The 19,382-nt window shown below is 35.9% G+C and overlaps 1 protein-coding gene across 1 annotated transcript in view; it reads right to left on the reverse strand.

Moving 5' to 3' along the window:
• Positions 1–1,639: 1,639 nt before the first annotated feature.
• LOC140166812 (uncharacterized) overlaps positions 1,640–19,382 on the reverse strand; it is a 34,727-nt gene continuing 16,984 nt past the window's right edge. The window contains exons 2-4 of the mRNA XM_072190301.1: positions 18,028–18,129; positions 2,387–2,527; positions 1,640–1,900 (exon numbers count right to left, since the gene is read on the reverse strand). Of these exons, the coding sequence (XP_072046402.1) occupies positions 1,640–1,900; positions 2,387–2,527; positions 18,028–18,123 (498 nt within the window). The 5' untranslated portion in view covers positions 18,124–18,129. The remainder of the gene's footprint in view (positions 1,901–2,386; positions 2,528–18,027; positions 18,130–19,382) is intronic.

The raw sequence follows: 19,382 nt of genomic DNA on the forward strand, positions 1-19,382 counted from the left end.
ATTAAGCTGTTGAAATTAATTAATTGATTTGTTCAACTGTATTTGTTATTTTTTCATTTAATTAATAATTTATCTTCAAAATAAGACCAAAACCATTTCTTCATGATGGATTTTAGCAAAAATATAAGAATAAGAAGAGAAAATATTTTGGAAAATGTGACAGCTCCACCTTTTTTGGGTGCCCACCTCAAAAAACATGACCCTATAAAACCTATCCAATAACCGGAACGGTATAACAATTGAAATGGCAGGACAGATTGGTGGACAGATTGTTTTGCTAAATTGGATATGGTCTATGTATGCCCTAAGTTGAGAATGGACCTTCCCACTCGATTTGTAAAAAGGTCGCGAACCCTTTTGGTGGACCCATGTAACTGCCTAAAATGGGGCAAAATTGAATACAAATGGGGTTTAAAATTGAACTTTGGAATTTGAAAAGTATAAATCACGTTAGGTCTAATGCTGTGCTAACACTTTTCTTTGATGACTTTCGCCACATTTTTTCATTTTTTCAAATATCTTAAAAATTCAAGAATCTAAGCTAATTGAACAGACAGTAATGTTGAGTAAGGCTTTGCTTTGTATTTTCCACTTGACAGAATGTTGTACATTTTGGTCATTTAGTTTCCATACATATTCACTTAATGTTGTGGCATTCCTGTGCTTTTCAAGTTTGAAGTTGGACATGTGACCAGCATAGCGCGATTTGAAATTGTTTTCAGTTAGTCCCACATAAGTTTCCTCGTTCTATTAAATTATTCCGGCTTTGTTTAGAAGAAAAGTACTTCATTATTCATAAACCAGACATGTACAGCACACAACTAATTAAATCAAGATTCCATCATTTGATCTAAATCACATTCACTCCCCCCAACAAACCAATCCAACATTTTTGCCAAATTGTTTCAGTATGCTGATACAAGATTCTTCTTAAACACTTGAGAATGTTCTTGAAAATCTTATTGCTTCTTACCTGTGTGATATGACACGCTATCACACACTTTAGCGTGTGCGCGTCGAAGGTGATACTCGTACACGCTATTTGAACCAATCAGAGGTGCTTAGCAACAACTGGACTGATTGATTCTAAGCTCTAAGTAATTCCTTGTAAAATGTAGGATATAGTTTAATTAAAATTTGGTATACCGGTACTTATGATTTATATATTTATTTTAATTGAAGTGTTTAAGAACAAGAATACAGATATTGTTTTTAGCCACTGCCATGCATCTATCATCCCATATAACACTCGACCTTAATATTTTTTGGCGTAAAACAACTCGGCTTCGCTTCATTGTTTTACTTAAAATAATGATCTCGCCTGTGTTATATGAGATGATAGATGCACTCCAGCAGCCAAAAATAATACCTTTATTCAATAATAGAAACCTTTAAGGGATGACTTCAAATCCTAACTGCCTGTCAACTGCAAGTACTCTGACAGACGTGGCGTTTTAACCATGTTCCAGATCAATAGAAACCAGGCTCAACTGCAGGTTCTACTACGGTGATAGTGGCCAACAGGTGGTTGGATTTTGATGCCATCCCTACTCCCTAGGTACAAATACATCTATAGTTGATCGGTGGTTGGGGTTTGATGTATCTAGTCTTACCTTGTTTCAGCATGTTGATATAAGGTTCATAGAAACCTGTAAGGGATTACTTCAAACCCCAACTGCCAGTCAACTGCAAGTACCCTGGCAGATGCATGATCCACTGTTTTGCACAAGAGAAACCAGGCTGGTTCTACCAGGGTGCCAGTGGTCAACTGGTGTTTGGATTTTGATGCTATCCCTAGGTGCAAATACATCTTACCTTGTGGGTTATCAAACTGTTCGTACACAGTAGCAAGCAAACTCTGAGAAGTCATCTTCTGATCATCATTCTGTGAATATGCCACCTAATCAATCAATAAAAATAAATTAATAATCAATCAATTAAACAATATCAATCAATACTTGATCAATCAGAGGTCAGTTGATAACCCTAACACGGCCCATGGTTTTTGCTTTTGGAAAGGAACGAAGCAACAAAAAAGGAGAGAAGATGAACAAAGAAGTCACTTGGCACCCCAACCGGTAGCAACAGGAGTTTCGCTGGCACGGTCAGCGATTCCATGCGTATATGGGTGATTGCGTCATGGCTTCATTTGGGATGCACACTGGTTTTCTTTGTAAGATTTATAGGTGTAAGGCATTATTATACGCCTCAATCATGGGAAATACATGTTAATTAACCCTAACATAGCCCATGGTTTTTTGCTATTGGAATGAAAAGAAGAAACAAAAAAGGAAAGAAGATGAACAAAGAAGTCACATGGTACTTGGCATCCTTAAACTGCCTTAGACTGTACTGTTTTTTGATGGGAAAAAACCCACAACATTACCATTTGCAAGGCAGATTCCTCAGCTAGTCGTCCATTTTTCAAGTGAACATGACACCTAGTCACCGACTCCAACACTAGTCTATGCACAGCACTATTATTACGCATACGCTTAGGGATCATCTCTAGCACCCTCTGGTAGGCCTGTGGTAATCAATTTAATAGAATACACACATAAAAATAGCTTGATATTGCAATCTTCTACAAATTCAAAATATTCAGACCTGAAACCGGGTCTTTATAAAAAAAAAAGAGGAAAAAAGCTGGAAATGCTAAAAAAAATGCTGAAAAACAGTGTAAAATTGGGGTAAAATGGCTCAAATTGGGCTAAAAATAAAAGAAGATGCGGAAATTTCAGGAATAAAAAAAAGAGGAAATCAGCTGAAAAGAAGAAAAATTTCAGGTCTGAATATTCCATATTAAGGGTTCAGAACCAGAAAGCCGTAACTCACTATGACCAGCTCTCAAAATATGAGCATGAAGTTGGCTCCTTGCTTTGGTCTTCAAATATCAATACTTCCTCTACAATGTCTTTTCTTTTCTATTGAATTTTGTCATGATTAATGGATTGTATCTTCTATAGTGTCCTGGTGACTTTATGCTCATTTTGTGGGAGCGAGTGAATGTGAGTTGAGGCTTTCAAGCTCTCAACCCTCGATATGTTTAAAATGCCAGAGTGGAAAAATAAACTTCTCATACTGTCAATTGTTTTAATTCTTTTGAATTAATAAAATTAATAAAAGTAATGAAACTATAAAGGGTACAACTACTTCCTCATGATAATCTTACCCTTCCCAGAATTCTTTGCAACATGAGGCATCATCTTATTACATCACATGACACTCCCATTACCTTGTACAGGTTCCCTTTGTTTACAGGTTGAGAATAGACCGGCTAAACATGGGTAGACAGTCAAGAAATATTTTGTAAGATCTGGATGTGCTCTGTTCATTAAGGTACTTTTCATCACTATCGACCGATGTTCATAACCTCATTAATAAATGTGATGTGTGCGATCCAATTACATTTAGTTATTTGTGAAAACGCGAACGCAAATCGAGGTCATTAAGGGGGTACTACACCCCTCAATAAATTTGTGTCTATTTTTGCATTTTTCTTAAAAACTAATAACACAGTGGAAACAAAAGTTATGTATATTATAGGGGCAAGGAATCCAATTACTACACTGGAATTTCAGTGACCCAAGACAAGCGGTTTGTTATTTATGATCAGAAATAAGGTACCGCTAGAATGTACCTCGTTTCCTACCATATATACTGAACCGCTTGTCTTGAGTCACTGAAATTTCAGTGTAGTAATTGGATTCTTTGCCCCAATAATATACATAACTTTTGTTACCAGTGTGTAATTATTTTTTGAGAAAAATGCAAAAATAGTCGCAAATTTACCACATGGGTGTAGTACCCCCTTAATATGGTTATTAAATTAAACAGTGACAAGGTTATCTCCAAATTTCACAGGTGCTAATTGATGTTTTAATGTTATTGCATCAATTAGCACCTGTCAAATTCACAGATAACCTTGTCATTGCCACTAATTAATTTGATAACCAGGCAGGTTTGATTCACCCCAGAAGAACTGCTCTGGTGGGGCTTCCTCTTTTAAGATTGGTTTTCTTTGGTTATTTTGTGATTTTATAATACGGTACTTGTAAACAAAATGTATGATAAATAAAGATGTAAAATACATGTATCATAATTTTTTAGCAATAAAGATATTATTTTGTTCTGGATTTCTGAAATAAAAAAAAATGAAATGCAGTAAAATTGAAATGGCATACAGGAAACAAACTTTTTTTAAAACTACTGACCCATTCCATGTCAACTCCAGGGATGTGCACCGCAGCACCTCTTCAATTTTTTTCTTTTTCTGTGTGGTGGTAGATATTGTTGAGAAAGTACAATCCCGAAAATTTGAGCTTCATACTCCATTTCGTTTTCCTGTGGCATCAATTTGAAATTTAGGGGGTCAGCATAAAAAATGTGTCGCATAACGCCGAAAAGACGACGTTGGAAGTCCATAAATGTATAAAGGAACCCTTTACAACTTTGAAAAGTATGTATTCTGGGGTACTTATTTGTGTAGAATTCAAATCTGGCATCAGAAAACTTGTAACTTCTTTACTTTAAAAGATATAGGGCCCTGAAAATGCAACTTCTTCCATCCAGGACCAACTTTGGGGGTCAGAACTCCAAAAGTAAAAATAATTTTATTGTCCATTTTTTTTGCCAGTCAGAGCCCTTTGGTAGGACATTACTCTTATCCAATATTGAGCCTATATTAGAATACTTTTTAGCTGAGATATTACCCATACAAAACCCCAATTGTACATTTTTGTAAATTTTGACCCCCTGAAAACCAATGTCAGACATTTTGATCCACCATCAACTTCAGGTATGTTGAAAATATGTCCTTGGACAACATTTCTGAGAGATATTGGCTTTGGAACTCGATGACTTCAACACATCAGTGAGGTTTGCATTCTCCATAGGTCATTATACATGCAAAATCAAAAATGTGTACAACTCTATGGAGTAGGCAAACCTAAGTGATGTGTTGAAGCCATCGAGTCCCAAAGCCAATATCTCTCAGAAATGATGTCCAAGGACATATCTTCAACATACCTGAAGTTGATGGTGGGGCAAAATGTCTGACATTGGTTTTCAGGGGGGTCAAAATGTACAAAAATGTACAATTGGGGTTTCGCATGGGTAATATCTCAGCTAAAATTATTCGTTAAAAGGTGAGCTGTTGTAAACTGCTTATCCACAAAAATAGCCTGTTTAAGTAAAATTTCAAAGTTTAGGGGCCTGAGCTTTCGATCCTAGCAGGATCTTTATCAAAGGCAAAGTGACAAGACAACACACAAACATGCATAATATATATGGTGACATGGACATAAAGGAAAAGGAAATTAGCAAGACAAAAGAAGACATAAGTGGTTCCTGGGAATTGGCATGTATGTAATATACCGTATTTCATGAGTTTACGCAGAAAAATGCGCATGCGGGAAATGGTGATATCATGAGTTTGCGCATCCCAAAGCTGCTCAAACCCAGCAAATCCTTGATATGCGCAGCTCTTAAAAGCCGCGTCCTTTTGGGATTTCCTGAGTTTTGCGATCATGCTCAAACTCGAAATCTATGTTTTATGCATCATGCTCAAACTCGGGAAATCTATGTTTTGAGCATCTGCGCATTCATGGGAATTTTCTAGTTTGCGCACGACCTAGTCTCTTTTTGCAGTCGTTTTTAATAAATAAATTAGTATATTTTAGCCATGTTGAAAGCTCTGATGACGTTCAAAGACTATACGAATGGCAAATTGTTAAGAACAACATTTTTAAAAACAAAACAAGAACTTCCAGTACCGTTTGCGTGCATCGATTCATTTTGATATATCATATACCCCGGTATATATAAAGGCCCTATCTCGGGACCAGTAGGTATATTGGGCCTACACACAAATACCCCCACTCCCTATGCCTACATCTAGGCATGCCGAGGTTTACAGGTTGATGGTAGAGTCTTTTGATGAAATAGCCGGTAGGCCTAAATGTTAGATAGTGAAATAGATAATGTCATATTCAGACTAAAATAGCCAGATTTCACTTTAATGCCTTGTCATGATGTAGGCTTTTTTGAGTTATTATCGATATCTGTATTACTAATATTATTTGAGCATTTCATTTCAAAATACTTCGTGGATTATCCGATTTGTGTATAGGCTAGTGTGATAGGATGCATCATTATAACCATATAGGCCTAATTTCGGATCGTGCTTGTGTGAAAAACGCACGTACTGAAAGTCAAGTGTCATGGGGGTGTCATGTCATGATCACGAGTCTTCATATCCTTTGTTTTCAAAAATGCTGATAATTTTTCATCTGGTGATCTTTTAAATCTTTTGAGGAGTGTAGTATATAGTATTAGGCATGTCCACTAAAAATTGAAGTACTTTTAAATTGATTCAGACCTAACTTATTGGATGGGAATTGATGAAAGAAACATTTTGGCGTTTAAATAATCTTAATCGGACGTTTCATTCCAGAGATATGGCCTTTCGAGTGTCACGGTTTTATATAGGGCTGCTAGAACATGTTAAAAAGTTAGTCCAAAAAGGAATACTAACAGAAAGTGCAACTTTAAGGTACTTTTTCTTAATGTATTTATTAACTATCTTATCTGGAACATTATATTTGCTTATAACAACATGAAAATAAGATCATCCTGAAAATTTAATCGATTTTGTTGACATACAACAAAAACTATAAGACCTCAAAACCCATGGTTTGTTTGTTGAAACCTCAAGCATGATCATAGATGGCCGCCATGGAAAATATCTCCATAGAGGAGATGAACAATAAGTGCATTATTTCAAATGAAAAGCGGTAGTCTTAAACATTGTTCAATCTTTTAAGGTCAGCACATTTTATCTTCAAAAATTATTATATTTCATCATGGCATAAGTTTGGTAACGTTAATCACTACCAATTTTGAGAAATTTGCTCCAACTCAAAGGTTGTCTTTACTACATTGAGCAATACACTGTGTGCATGGAAGCCATGATGGTCCCGGTTTTATACTCCCTATGAAATGGACATGGTAGTGAGAAGTGCACGGGAAGTGCATGATTTGAGATGGGCAGCGGTAGGCTTAAACATTCTTAAATTTCTTAACATCCTACACATTTTGTCTTCATAAATAGTTAAATTTTATGAGTATGTAAGTTTGCTTGTCTGATTCACTCCAAATTCGGAGATAATTGCGTTTGAACACCTGATGCACGGAATGGTGTCACTTCAACCTGTTGTAGTTCTCATCTCATTAAATTTTTCATTAAAAAAGTTGATCTCTTCATGCAGGAAGGTCCTCTCTATTTACTGACCAAACAGGAAAAAGTTTGGTGAATGTTTTCTGGTGGAATCAGGAATTTCTTGAAACACCCTGATATAGGCCTACATTTGGATCAAAACAAGTATGTACGCCATTTAACATGCCTGGGATTTCTTGTATCGATCAGTTTCTCCATAGACAATACGTGTGTGAGTGCACGCACACAGTAAATGAAAAATCGTTCTAGTGGAAACTGTATTGAGAGTGGGCATCCCTAATAGTATATGGTCATTTGGTGAAAAGCTCAAATCCTCTGACTCTTTCAGCATGTTCAGAGGATTTGAGTCCTTCTTTTAAAGTTTTGAAATGCTAAAAGTCTATAAGTAGGCCTATATCCTTTCCTGTGAGTCCTTTCTTAAAGGAGCATACCGGTACGTATTGGAACAAAGTTGTGCATATTTAGACCATGGTCTAAAACATACTATTTTGGGTTTTTTCAGGGCCGGCCTGACATAATTAAGATTGACAGGTTACATCGGCGTTCTGGACCATCTCCTCCTCACACTGTGATGAGTTCGCCGGTCATTGGTTACAGCTCGATATATTATTAGGCCTATATAGCCTAGTACGTACATGCAGTGTCATTTGGTGAAAAGCTCAAATCCTCCAATTCTTTCCTCGAGTGTCCTTCTTTCTTAAGTTTCTTTCCATATTAAGGTCTTTATTTCTTTCTTTTCTTTAATTTCTGTCTTTGATTATTTTTTAAATTTCTTTTCTTTCTTCCTTAAATTTCTGTTTTTCTTTCTTAAATTTCTTTTTCTTTCTTTCTATTTCTCTTTCTTTCTATCTTTCTTTTTCTCCTTCAATTTGATGGTGTGCAACTGTCATGAGCCCGGTGTCAAGAGATGAAGTCATTAAATGTAGGCCTACGATCGTTTTAATGTTTTTCAACACTGCCTCATGCGGATTTTTGACATTATTTATAATGTCTAAACAATGTCAAAGCTTCAATTGGAATCGGTCAACTTAATGTTTGAAATCACCGGAAAAGACAGGGAAATCTTTCTTGTTTAGCATTTAATTATGTTTACGAATTCACCGACAATAACGTGTTTAGTGATATAAGGCCGGTTTTGATTTTATTTTAAACTCCATAATTCGTTATTTTTCCTGTTCACGCGCGCACATAATAGTCTTCCCTATATCTAGGTATATCAAACACTCAGATTTGGAAGCTAGTGGCCCAGTTCATCGGTTGCACGATCAGGCTGGCATGATACCTGATTCTCTCTTCCAATACGATGGGATAAATGTGTCAAAAACTGCACTGCTAAACACTATACTAGTATCTTGCACCACATTTTTAAACATAGGGTCATTTGGTGAAAAGCTCAAAGCCTCTGATTCTTTCACCAAGTGTCCTTCTTTCTTAAGTTTCTTTCTTTCTTTTATTTATTTCTTTCTTTCTTTCTTATAAAGCTGTCAAGAGCCTGGGGTCAAGAGATGAAGTCATAATGTAGGCCTACGATCGTGTAATGTTTTTCAACCCTGCCTCATGCTGATTGTTGTGCGCATATGATAGATGTTGAGCGCATAATGCGGAAAAGGTACCTTTTGAGCTCACTATGTAACTGGCATCACAAACGCCTCATCAACTATATTATACAGGTCCTATATTTACCTAACAAAGCACACTCCTTTTTTTTTTTATTATCTAGGCCTCAGTATAGCGTAGCCAAGGGCGGGCAGGCCCCTCCCCTGATATTTAAGATTTTTAGGCCTTTTTTTTTACTTCTTGCCCATTTTGCCCGGGCATTTTCGTCAAAGTTTTCCCCCTTAAAAGTTGTATCCCCCCTCCCCCTTTTCCCACCACCCTCTGAAAAGTGCTGGTTACGCCACTGCCAAACACACACACAACAAACAAACAAACACTAAACACGCACATTAAGCATTAAGCACCATTATATCATGGACTTGATTTTGAGCGCAGAATGCCAAAACAATTGGGTAATAATGCAAAGTTTAGAGTTGGATTTAGAGCTGACTATTAATGTCATATCACAAAATACAAATGTCTCGTGCATTATAACAACGTCTGTTTTCGTTTCGTTTTTCTCATCACGGCACATGCGCTAATGCAGTTATTGTCTTCCAAATCTGAGTATTTTACACACCCAGATTTGGAAGATTTTTTCTTTGCAAAATACGTAAATATAAAGGGTATATTTCATATTTTGGCGAGTCATTGCATAATATTATATAGCATAGGCCTACGCCGTGATTAGCCGCAGAGTCAGTATCAGCTGATAATGGTCATTTCTGCCGAGGTCATTAGACCTTTCCAAAGAAGAAAAAAGCTCCTTCGAAAAGGGTATTACAGGACAGCTAAAGAGAATAGTGTGTGTTTTATGAGAAATTGCAAGAACCCCAAAATGGTTCTCGGCTTTCTGGCCTTTGCAAAACCTTTTTCATGTCATGGTTCTTTCTGGAAATGCATGTAGGCCCTACCACCAAATTCTAAGGCTTATCATATCAAAACTACAATACACCCACCCGCCTTACACAACCCCCGCACACCCCACACCCATCCTACAAACATACACGCGGTATTATAGATGTTGAGCGCAGAATGCGGAAAAATGCGTTTTGAGCTCACAAATGATTGACAGATATAATTAATCTATGTTTTGTCTGTCAATCATTGTCAAATCAATGTTGATTAAAGGGATTAACATATTTCGGTAAGTCATACAATATAATACGCCGTGATTAGCCACAAGCCGAAAATGGGAAGGTCAACTTGGCCATTAATGGTATAAATTTTGCATAAATTAAAGGTCGCTAACCCCCTGATTGTCTGGTTTCTTTGCAAATTACTGATTTCTAGCAAACACCACACATAATATTAATCATGTACTTATTTATGAAAAAGGGTACAATCTAACTATTCTGATGATTGACAGCTATTTTGAATATATACCAATGGATAGGCCTATTCTACATGCGGCATTGCGCGGTGCTCCTTTATTAAAAGGGAAATCCCTGTTTGGACACGGTCAACATGGTCGAAGCGCTATAAACCATGCCAGGCCTAATTCGTTGTTGAATAATAGTATTTTCACGTCACGAATGCAACATGGCATTCGCCTGTAGGCCTACATAATAACTTTAGAATGTAAATTTGATAATAACTAAATTATCAATGATCAGTTTCACCCGTATAGGCAGGGACAGATTTAAGCGGTGGTCCGGCGGCCGTGCGCCAGTGGATTTTGCATTGGGCCAGTATAACTTCCAACAATGCTGACCGACGGGCCACTAGATATTTGAGCCTGATATAACAGTTCTCATGAGACAAGATATAATTAGTGATTGACATAATTTCTGCTCCATTTGTCACCTGTGTGCAATTTATAGTTAGTTTCGTATATTAATTCTTATTCTTGCATTGCATGCAAATTGGAAATAATTATATGGCCGCTTCCTACAGACCCGTATACATTTTTCAAAGAGGAAAGTTTGAAAATTAATTCGAGTAGGGTATGCAAATGTCTTCCAAATTCTACTAGGTGGAAAAATTTTAGCGTGTTTTTCTTTCATTCCTTCTAAAAACTATCCCTATACTCCAACATGTTCAGCATTCAAACATGTTTATAGGGATAATATATATTTCATTTTAAACTTCATAACTCGTTATTTTACCTGTTCACGCGCCGACATAGGTCTTCCATATCTGGGTATATCAAATACCCAGATTTGGAAGCACAGAAGTTGGTCGTTTTATGCCGTGTGCACGGGTCAGGCTGTAGACTGTATAGTAGCATCCTTTAATTAGATAATTAATTAAGATCTTTGTAAAGGGGTGACTTTCTTTTTCAAATAAGAAAATAAAATATATTTCTTTCTTATTTGTTTTCTTTCTTTCTTTCTTTCTTTCTTTCTTCACTACAACATGTTCAACATTTAAACATGTTAAAAAAGTGATTGCAATAATGTGTTTAGCGATATATTTAATTTTAAACATCATATAGGCCTAACTCGTTATTTTTCCTGTTCACGCTCTCACACAGGTCTTCCATATCTGGGTATATCAAATACCCAGATTTGGAAGCATAGAAGTGTGTCGTTTTATGCCGTGTGCATGGCCAGGCTATAGCATCCATAAGGGGATGACTTTATTTTTCATATTAAAAAATAAAATATATTTCTTTCTTATTTATTTTCTCTCTTTCAGTGACTTTCTTTTACTTTTAGTCCACATTTTTAACAAAACATTGCTTTGTCTTTTTGGTGTGTTTTTTCTTTCTTTCTTTTTAAATACTATCCTTCAATATACTCAAACATGTTCAGCATTCTATCATGTTTACAAAGTGATTGCATTATATAATGCGTTTAGTGATAATATATATATTTCATTTTAAACTTCATAACTCGTTATTTTTCCTGTTCACGCTCTCACACAGGTCTTCCATATCTGGGTATATCAAATACCCAGATTTGGAAGCACAGAAGTTGGTCGTTTTATACCGTGTGCATTGTCAGGCTGTAGACTGTATAATAGCAACCTTTAATTAGATAATTAATGAAGATCTTTGTAAAGGGGTGACTTTCTTTTTCAAATTAGAAAATTAAATTATATTTCTTTCTTATCTGTTTTTTCTCTCTCAGTGACTTTCTTTTAATTTTATTCCACATTTTTTGACAAAACATTGCTTTGTCTTTTTTCGCGTGTTTTTTTCGTTCTTTCTAAACACTATCCCTCCATATACTTATCAAATTTGCAAATTAGAAAATTATATTTCTTTCTTATTTGTTTTTTCTCTTTCAGTGACTTTCTTTTAATTTGATTCCATATGTTCTAACAAAACATTGTTTTGTCTTTTTTAGCATGGATGTTATGAGTTATTGTATAATATTAAACGGTTTTGAACTGATTTTCTTTCTTTCATTTGTTTTTCTTCCTTTTTCATCTAAAATCGGAATAATTATTATATTTTCAAGGGCGGATTCATTTGTTTCCTTTCTTTTCATCTAAAATCGGGATATCGGAAAGACTGAATGGACAGGGAACCCATCTTTTTTTTATTCCGCAAGTTTCTTCCTTCCTTCCTTCCTTCCTTCCTTCTTTTTTTCTTAGTGCTATAACTATAAGCACTATCCCTCAATATACTCAAACATGTTAAACATTCAAGTTTAGTGATATAGGGGCTTAGAAGTGTGATTTCATTTTAAACTTTTTAAAAATCTTTCGAAAGCCATGGTGTTACCGTGTTATTGTCTATGATTTATTAAACATTTTCATACAAAAGAAAGATGGCTGATTTTAAATTTATACCAAAGAATTCAATATCTGAGCCATTCAGCTATTGTTCCTATTATATAACGTGACATTGCGCTAATCACCTTGTCAAGTGGACAATTGTTATAATATCCTTTCCTGTATCGTTTATCATTATTTTATTATTATAACCAATATAGTTCCCCAAAAAGGTACTTATTTTGTTAGATGAACAACTAAGTAAATAATAATAAATCAATAAATGATAAAATATGTTATGATAATAAATAAATAAACTGCCTATAAATAGATAAAAGATACATTATAAATACATAACAGAAGAAAGAGAATAATAATATAAACAAATTCTCCAATGTGACTTTTATTATAACACAAATAGTCCGGCTAATATCAATAATAAAACCACAGTAGGCCTATATTTATAATAATATTAATAACACTTATAGTAATAATAATAATATAATAATAAGAAGAAGAATAATAAGAATAATAAAAATAATAACAACAATAATAATAATAATAATAAATAATAATAATAATCTATACTATTAAAGAGGAACTTGCCGATAATCGATACTAATCGATACTTTGAAGATTATAGATAAATCATCTCAGAGATTATAGATAAATTATAAATTGATAAATAGATAAATAAATAAGTTCTAGCATTTCCGGATGAATGGTTAATGCATAGATAGATAGATAAATTAATAAATACAAAGAATTATTTGGATTTATTTGGTAGATCAACCAATGGTGAACCCAGCACGCGTTGCCGTTACTACGGACAAGCTTTAAAATACGCGTATCATATACGCAAGCATGTTCAAGACAAACACACTGCTCACGGCGGATATTTCATGCTGTAACCGCTACACAGATGATTTTCGAAAAATTTTAAGTGATCTTTTTGAAAGTGATCATAGTTTATCCGTTCGTGGTGACTTTCGATGGAGAGTGGGCATTATTACGATGACTGTTGGTAACTTATTTTGTGATAACTTTCCGAAGATTTTAAATTCAAGGTAGGCCTATAATATTGGAAGTATAATTTGAGTTTATTCGTTTGTCATGTTGTGATGAATTTCAATGGGGAGGGTGGAGCATTATTAGCATGGTAACCGCAACGAAACACTATGATATCTCAATGGCGTAGATTTCTTTTTGTCATTGGGGGGGGGGTAGAGATATGAAAAACATTTCTTGAACTTGAAGTAGGCATATTATAATAGTGAATCCAGCACCTTTTGGCAACATTAACAGTGGCGTAGATTTCTTTTGATATGGGGATAGGTAGGGTCCGTTTCAATTTCTTGAAATAGGCCTACAGTGAATCCTGCACCGTTTGGCGACAGAATAATTTATGGCCATAATGAAGATGGTATTTTATATGATGCAAAAGTGGAACAAATTCGCACGAAGACCGCAAAAATGGGCACTTTTTAGTTTGGCCAAATTTGAGGTTGATATTGTCAGAAACCCACATGTATAGGCCTACAGGTTTCAACTTTCTTGGGGGTGATTGTATGGACCATTGCCCTTATCAAAATATGGGGGGGGGGTATCTTGAAACCCAATGTTGCTATTATAGGCCTACTTGATGAAACAGAAACAAATTTAAAAGAAAGAAAGAAAGAAAGAAAGAAAGAAAGAAAGCGAACAAGCAAGAAAATGAAATAGAGAGAAATGGAACGAAATAACGGGAAAGCAATAAATGGAAATAGATAGAGAGAGAAACTGAAAGAAAAAAGGAAAGACAAAAGTCAAAAGGGTGTTTGGTACAAAAACTACGCAAAAGATAAATGCTAAAGGAAATCGTTTCCAAATAGAGGCAACAAATGGTACCACATCACTGACCCGCGTACTAATTGAGCTGTTGAATCGATACCAATTGCCATGATTACCATTTCCATCGTTTATGCTAACTGCTACCGTTTACTAACCGCTCCTGTTTACTCATCTAGCGGGGGCACAAAAAAAAAGGGGAAGGAATGAGGGCAGGAATGAGGGCAGGAATGAGGGAAAGAAAGAAAGAAAGAGAAACAACGGGAAAGCAAGAAAGAGAAAGGGAGAGAGAAACAAAGAAAGATAGGGAAAAACAAAGAAAAAATAGACAGACAGAAAGAAAGAAGAGAGAGAGAAAGAAAGTGAAAAAGTAAGAAAAAGAAAGAGAGAAATGGAACGCATGAAAGCGAGAGAGAGAAACTGAAAGAAAAAAGGGAAAAGAAAGAAAAAATAAGTAAAAAGGGGAAGGAGAGAGGGAAGAAAAAATGGAAAGAAAGAAAGAAAGAGAAACAACGGGAGAGCAAGGGAGAGCAAGAAAGAGAAAGGGAGAGAGAAACGAAAAGAAAGAAAGGGAAAGTCAAAGAAAAAAAGACAGACAGAAAGAAAGAAAGAAAGAAAGAAAGAAAGAAAGAAGAGAAAGAAAGAAAGTGAACAAGCAAGAAAAAGAAAGAGAGAAATGGAACGCAGGAAAGAGAGAGAGAAACTGAAAGAAAAAGGGAAAGACAAAGAAAAATAAGTAAAAAGGGAAGGAAAGAGGGAAAGAAAGAGGGAAAGAAAGCAGAAAGAAAGAAAGAAAGAAGAAAAGAAAGAAAGAAACATCGGGAAAGTAAGAAAGAGAAAGGGAGAGACAAACGAAAAGAAAGAAAGGGAAAGACAAAGAAACAATAGACATACAGAAAGAAAGAAAGAAAGAAAGAAAGAAAGAAGGCAGAGATAGAGAGAAAGAAAGTGAACAAGCAAGAAAAAGAAAGAGAAATGGAACGCAGGAAAGAGAGAGAGAGAGAGAAACTGAAAGAAAAAAAGGAAAGACAAAGAAAAAATAAGTAAAAAGGGTGTTTGATACAAAAATTACGCAACAGAATTTATGCTAAGGAAGTCGTTTGCAATGTAGAGGCAAAAAATGGTAGGCCTGGTAGGCCTACCATCACTAACCGCGTAATAATTGAGCTGTTAAAAGCGATACCAATTGCCATTACCATTTCCATCGTTTATATATACTAACCGCCTCCGTTTACTAACCGCTCCCATTTACTCATCTAGCGGGGGTTCATGCAAGCGCTGGTACCCATAATAATAATAATAATAACACTAATAATAATAATAATAATAATAATAATAATAATAATAATAATAATAATAATAATAATAATAATAATATACAATTCTGATGATAGAAAGCAAAATTAAATCTTCAGAGCAATAATTGTCTCCGTTTTGACAGTTGTACCGTCCGTGATCATGATGCAAAATGCAAATGCAATTTAGTTAATTAGTTTACGTGTTGACTTCGCTCCAATGGATACGTTCATGCTCATTTCAAGGAAATTCCTAGTTTGCGCAGGCTGCTCAAACTCGGAAATTGCTGTTTGAGCATCGCATATCAAAGAAATTCCCAGTTTATGCGACGCTGCTCAAAATCGGAAATTCGCCGCGCAAACTAGGAATTCGTTCAAATGCGCATCTTAATTAATTACGTGCGCAAAGTCGAGATATCACTGAAATGAGCATGCTCAAAGTCGGGAAATCACTACTATGCGCATGCGCAAAACGGTGCGTCCTTTCTTGATATCCGGGGTCTCACATAGCTCGAATTGGGGCAGGAAGTGGGATGTCATGAATGGAGATGAGAGGGATAAGGAAATGAATGAAGACAATGGGCTGAATAGAAAAATGAAAATGTGGTAAAAATAAAAACTACAAAAACATAATACATGATGATGGAAGTAAAAGGAAATAAAAACTAAAATAATAAAGTGGATGGAAAATATAAATAACAAAATAGGAAAAAAAAAATTGGGGGGGGGGGTGGTTGGAATATTATGATAATGAAAACCAAGTTAATCGTTTCCCTCTTGGATGTTGAGACCATGTGGCTGGATGGTGCGTGGCGCTTCATCCAGAATTTCTCCCTGCTGGCACGGACGGTGTCAGGACGGTTACCTAAAGACTCAATCCCTGAAGGATCATGTCGGAGATAGAGTGGTTGGGGAGGTTAAAGTGATCACCAACAGGGGTGTCAAGCTTCTTGGTGTTGACTGTGGACCGATGTCCATAAAACCGCTTCTTAAGTGCATTCTTGGTTTCTACCACATACTGTATACCACAAACTCTGCAAGAAATGAGATACACTACATTAGATGTGGTGCAGGTGATGTTGCCCCTGATCCTGTGGGAGGAATTGTTGGAATTACTGGTGACAGAATCCCCTTCTTGGATATGGTCCTTGCAAACAACACACCTGGAATCACATGTGACAGTACCCTGTTGTGTGGAAGGAATAGTATCAGAAAGAGGGGGGACTTCAGCTTTCACAAGAAGATCTCTAAGATTGCGGGGACGTCTGTAGGCCAGGATGGGGTTATCGGGAACCGCTCGTTGTAGCCGATCTGAGGTTTGAAGTATATGGTGATTGTCATTAGTGATGCTGCGGAGAGGAGGGGAGGTTAGGATGAAAAGTGACCACAAGAGGGACTCTGGTATTGGTGTCTTGGCTTCTGGGCTTCTGCTTCAGTACATCTGACCTGGGAAGAGATTTGACCTTGTTGATGGCCTGCTGCACTTTGTGTGCGCTGTGTCCCCTAGTTGTAAGGTTCCTCTTGAGGTCCCTAGCATGCTGTGAAAAGTCAGAATCATTAGTACAAATGCGCGGCGGAGGCGGAGAGCTTGGCTGTATGCTATACCACTTTTACAATGTTGGGGATGGCAACTGGAAGAGTGTAGATACTGGTGACTGTCTGTGGGCTTGGTGTAGAGATCTGTGACAAGGGAGTCATTTTCCTAAAATTATTCGAATAGGCTCAATATTGGATAAGAGTAATGTCCTACCAAAGGGCTCTGACTGGCAAAAAAATGGACAAAAAAATTATTTTTACTTTTGGAGTTCTGACCCCCCAAAGTTGGTCCTGGATGGACGAAGTTGCATTTTCAAGGCCCTATATCTTTTTAAGTAAAGGAGTTACAAATTTTCTGATGCCAGATTTGAATTCTACACAAATAAGTACCCCAGGATACATACTTTTCAAAGTTGTAAAGGGGTCTCTTTATACATTTATGGACCTCCAAACGTCGTCTTTCGCGTTGCGACACATTTTTTACACTGACCCCCCTAAATTTCAAATTGATGCCACGGGAAAACGAAATGGAGTATGAAGCTCAAATTTTCGGGATTGTACTTTCTCATCAATATCTACCACCACACAGAAAAAAGAAAAAAATTGAAGAGGTGCTGCGGTGCACATCCCTGGAGTTGACATGGAATGGGTCTACTGTAAAAGTGGACATTTCCGTGTTACATTAATTTTCGCGCGCAACACAGCTACTGCGAAAAAAAACCACCCAAAATGTTCTTTTAATCTATAGGTCTATGTAAGAAGACTCAAAATCACAAAATTAAAAACAAGCAATGTAGATCAAAATCGGCAAAGCGCAACAAATTACAAGCGCGAAAATTACCACTTTTATGGTAATACATAGGCATTCTTTACCTGAAGAGCCTGTTGCCATTGTTTTTGGTGAAATAAGACATCCCCTTGGAAAGTTAGACGCTGTAACTTATCATCACCTTTATCTGGACTATTCATAAACCACTGAAAGGAAAAAAAAAGCAATGATAAATTGATAACATAAAGATCAATATAATTATGAGTAAGCCAAAAGTACCAGCAGGGTTCGGTTTTTGCCAAAAGATAACCTCTGCCCCAATAATCCCAAGCTACTACCTGCGCCCGGCCAGTCGCTTCACAAGACGAGCAAACACAAATACCTACACATGTACATTCCATATCACTTATGACAAGAATAAACAGCTTTACTCATTTGTACCACGCACCTTCGTTGATTGGAACTCGTTACTGGCACCCGATCTCCAACCAATCGAAGAAGTAACCCAATTCAAGAAAAGCTCATCTGAATTCTTCAGGAAGCTTGACACAAACAACAATATCAGAGACTAAATAGCATTTACTGGCGCACTCACACCCTCTTCATGTGATTCCTTGTGGAACGTTGAAGAGTATTCCAAAGAAGAAGAAGAAGAAGCTATTGTCTGAAACTGCACCTCGGAAGATGTATAGTAAGAACTCAGTCCTCAAATGATAGTCATGTAACGACCAAAAAATAAATTACTGACTATCATTGTTGAGGACTGAGTTCCCCAGTCTAGGCTTAAATGCATGTGAAAAATCAATGTTACCAGGGTTACTCTAATTACAAAATGTTCAAACCTGACTCGTAGCCTATTGTTATTATAATTTATAAGTGGGATTATTAGCCACTGATAGCATGATAGTATGTCAATAGATTGTGGCCAATTAACTTGTCCATAAATCAATACCCATTGATCGTCTCTGACAAAATGTTTATGGTCATTGTCACATGTCAGGGGCCTAGTACATATTAAATAAAAATTAATATTAAAGCAACTAAATGAAAGAAGCATACATGAGCATATAGACCCATGTTAGTAAGACTAGAAGTTTCAACTAGTATAAGGCTGCAGGGAGGAAATAAATAAATATTTATAAATAAATAAATAAATTCAGTTAGATTTAGATTCAGTTAGATTGAAATACATAAATAAATAAAAATTAATAAGCAAATAAACGAAACAAACAAAGATGATTTAACCGGAGCATATATCGAATAGGCCTATAAAGGCCTAACTATTGATAATAAGAATAAATAATAATGGTAATAAAACTAATATTGAATACCAAAAATAATCATAAAGAAACAATACAAGCCCCAATTAAAAACAAATTAAACTAATAAATAAATAAACTAATAAATAAATAAATAAATAAATGTATAAATAAACAAATAAATAAATAAATAAATAGAT

This window comes from Amphiura filiformis, chromosome 12 (genome assembly GCF_039555335.1).
Source record: "Amphiura filiformis chromosome 12, Afil_fr2py, whole genome shotgun sequence".
Classification (NCBI taxonomy): Eukaryota; Metazoa; Echinodermata; class Ophiuroidea; order Amphilepidida; family Amphiuridae; genus Amphiura; species Amphiura filiformis.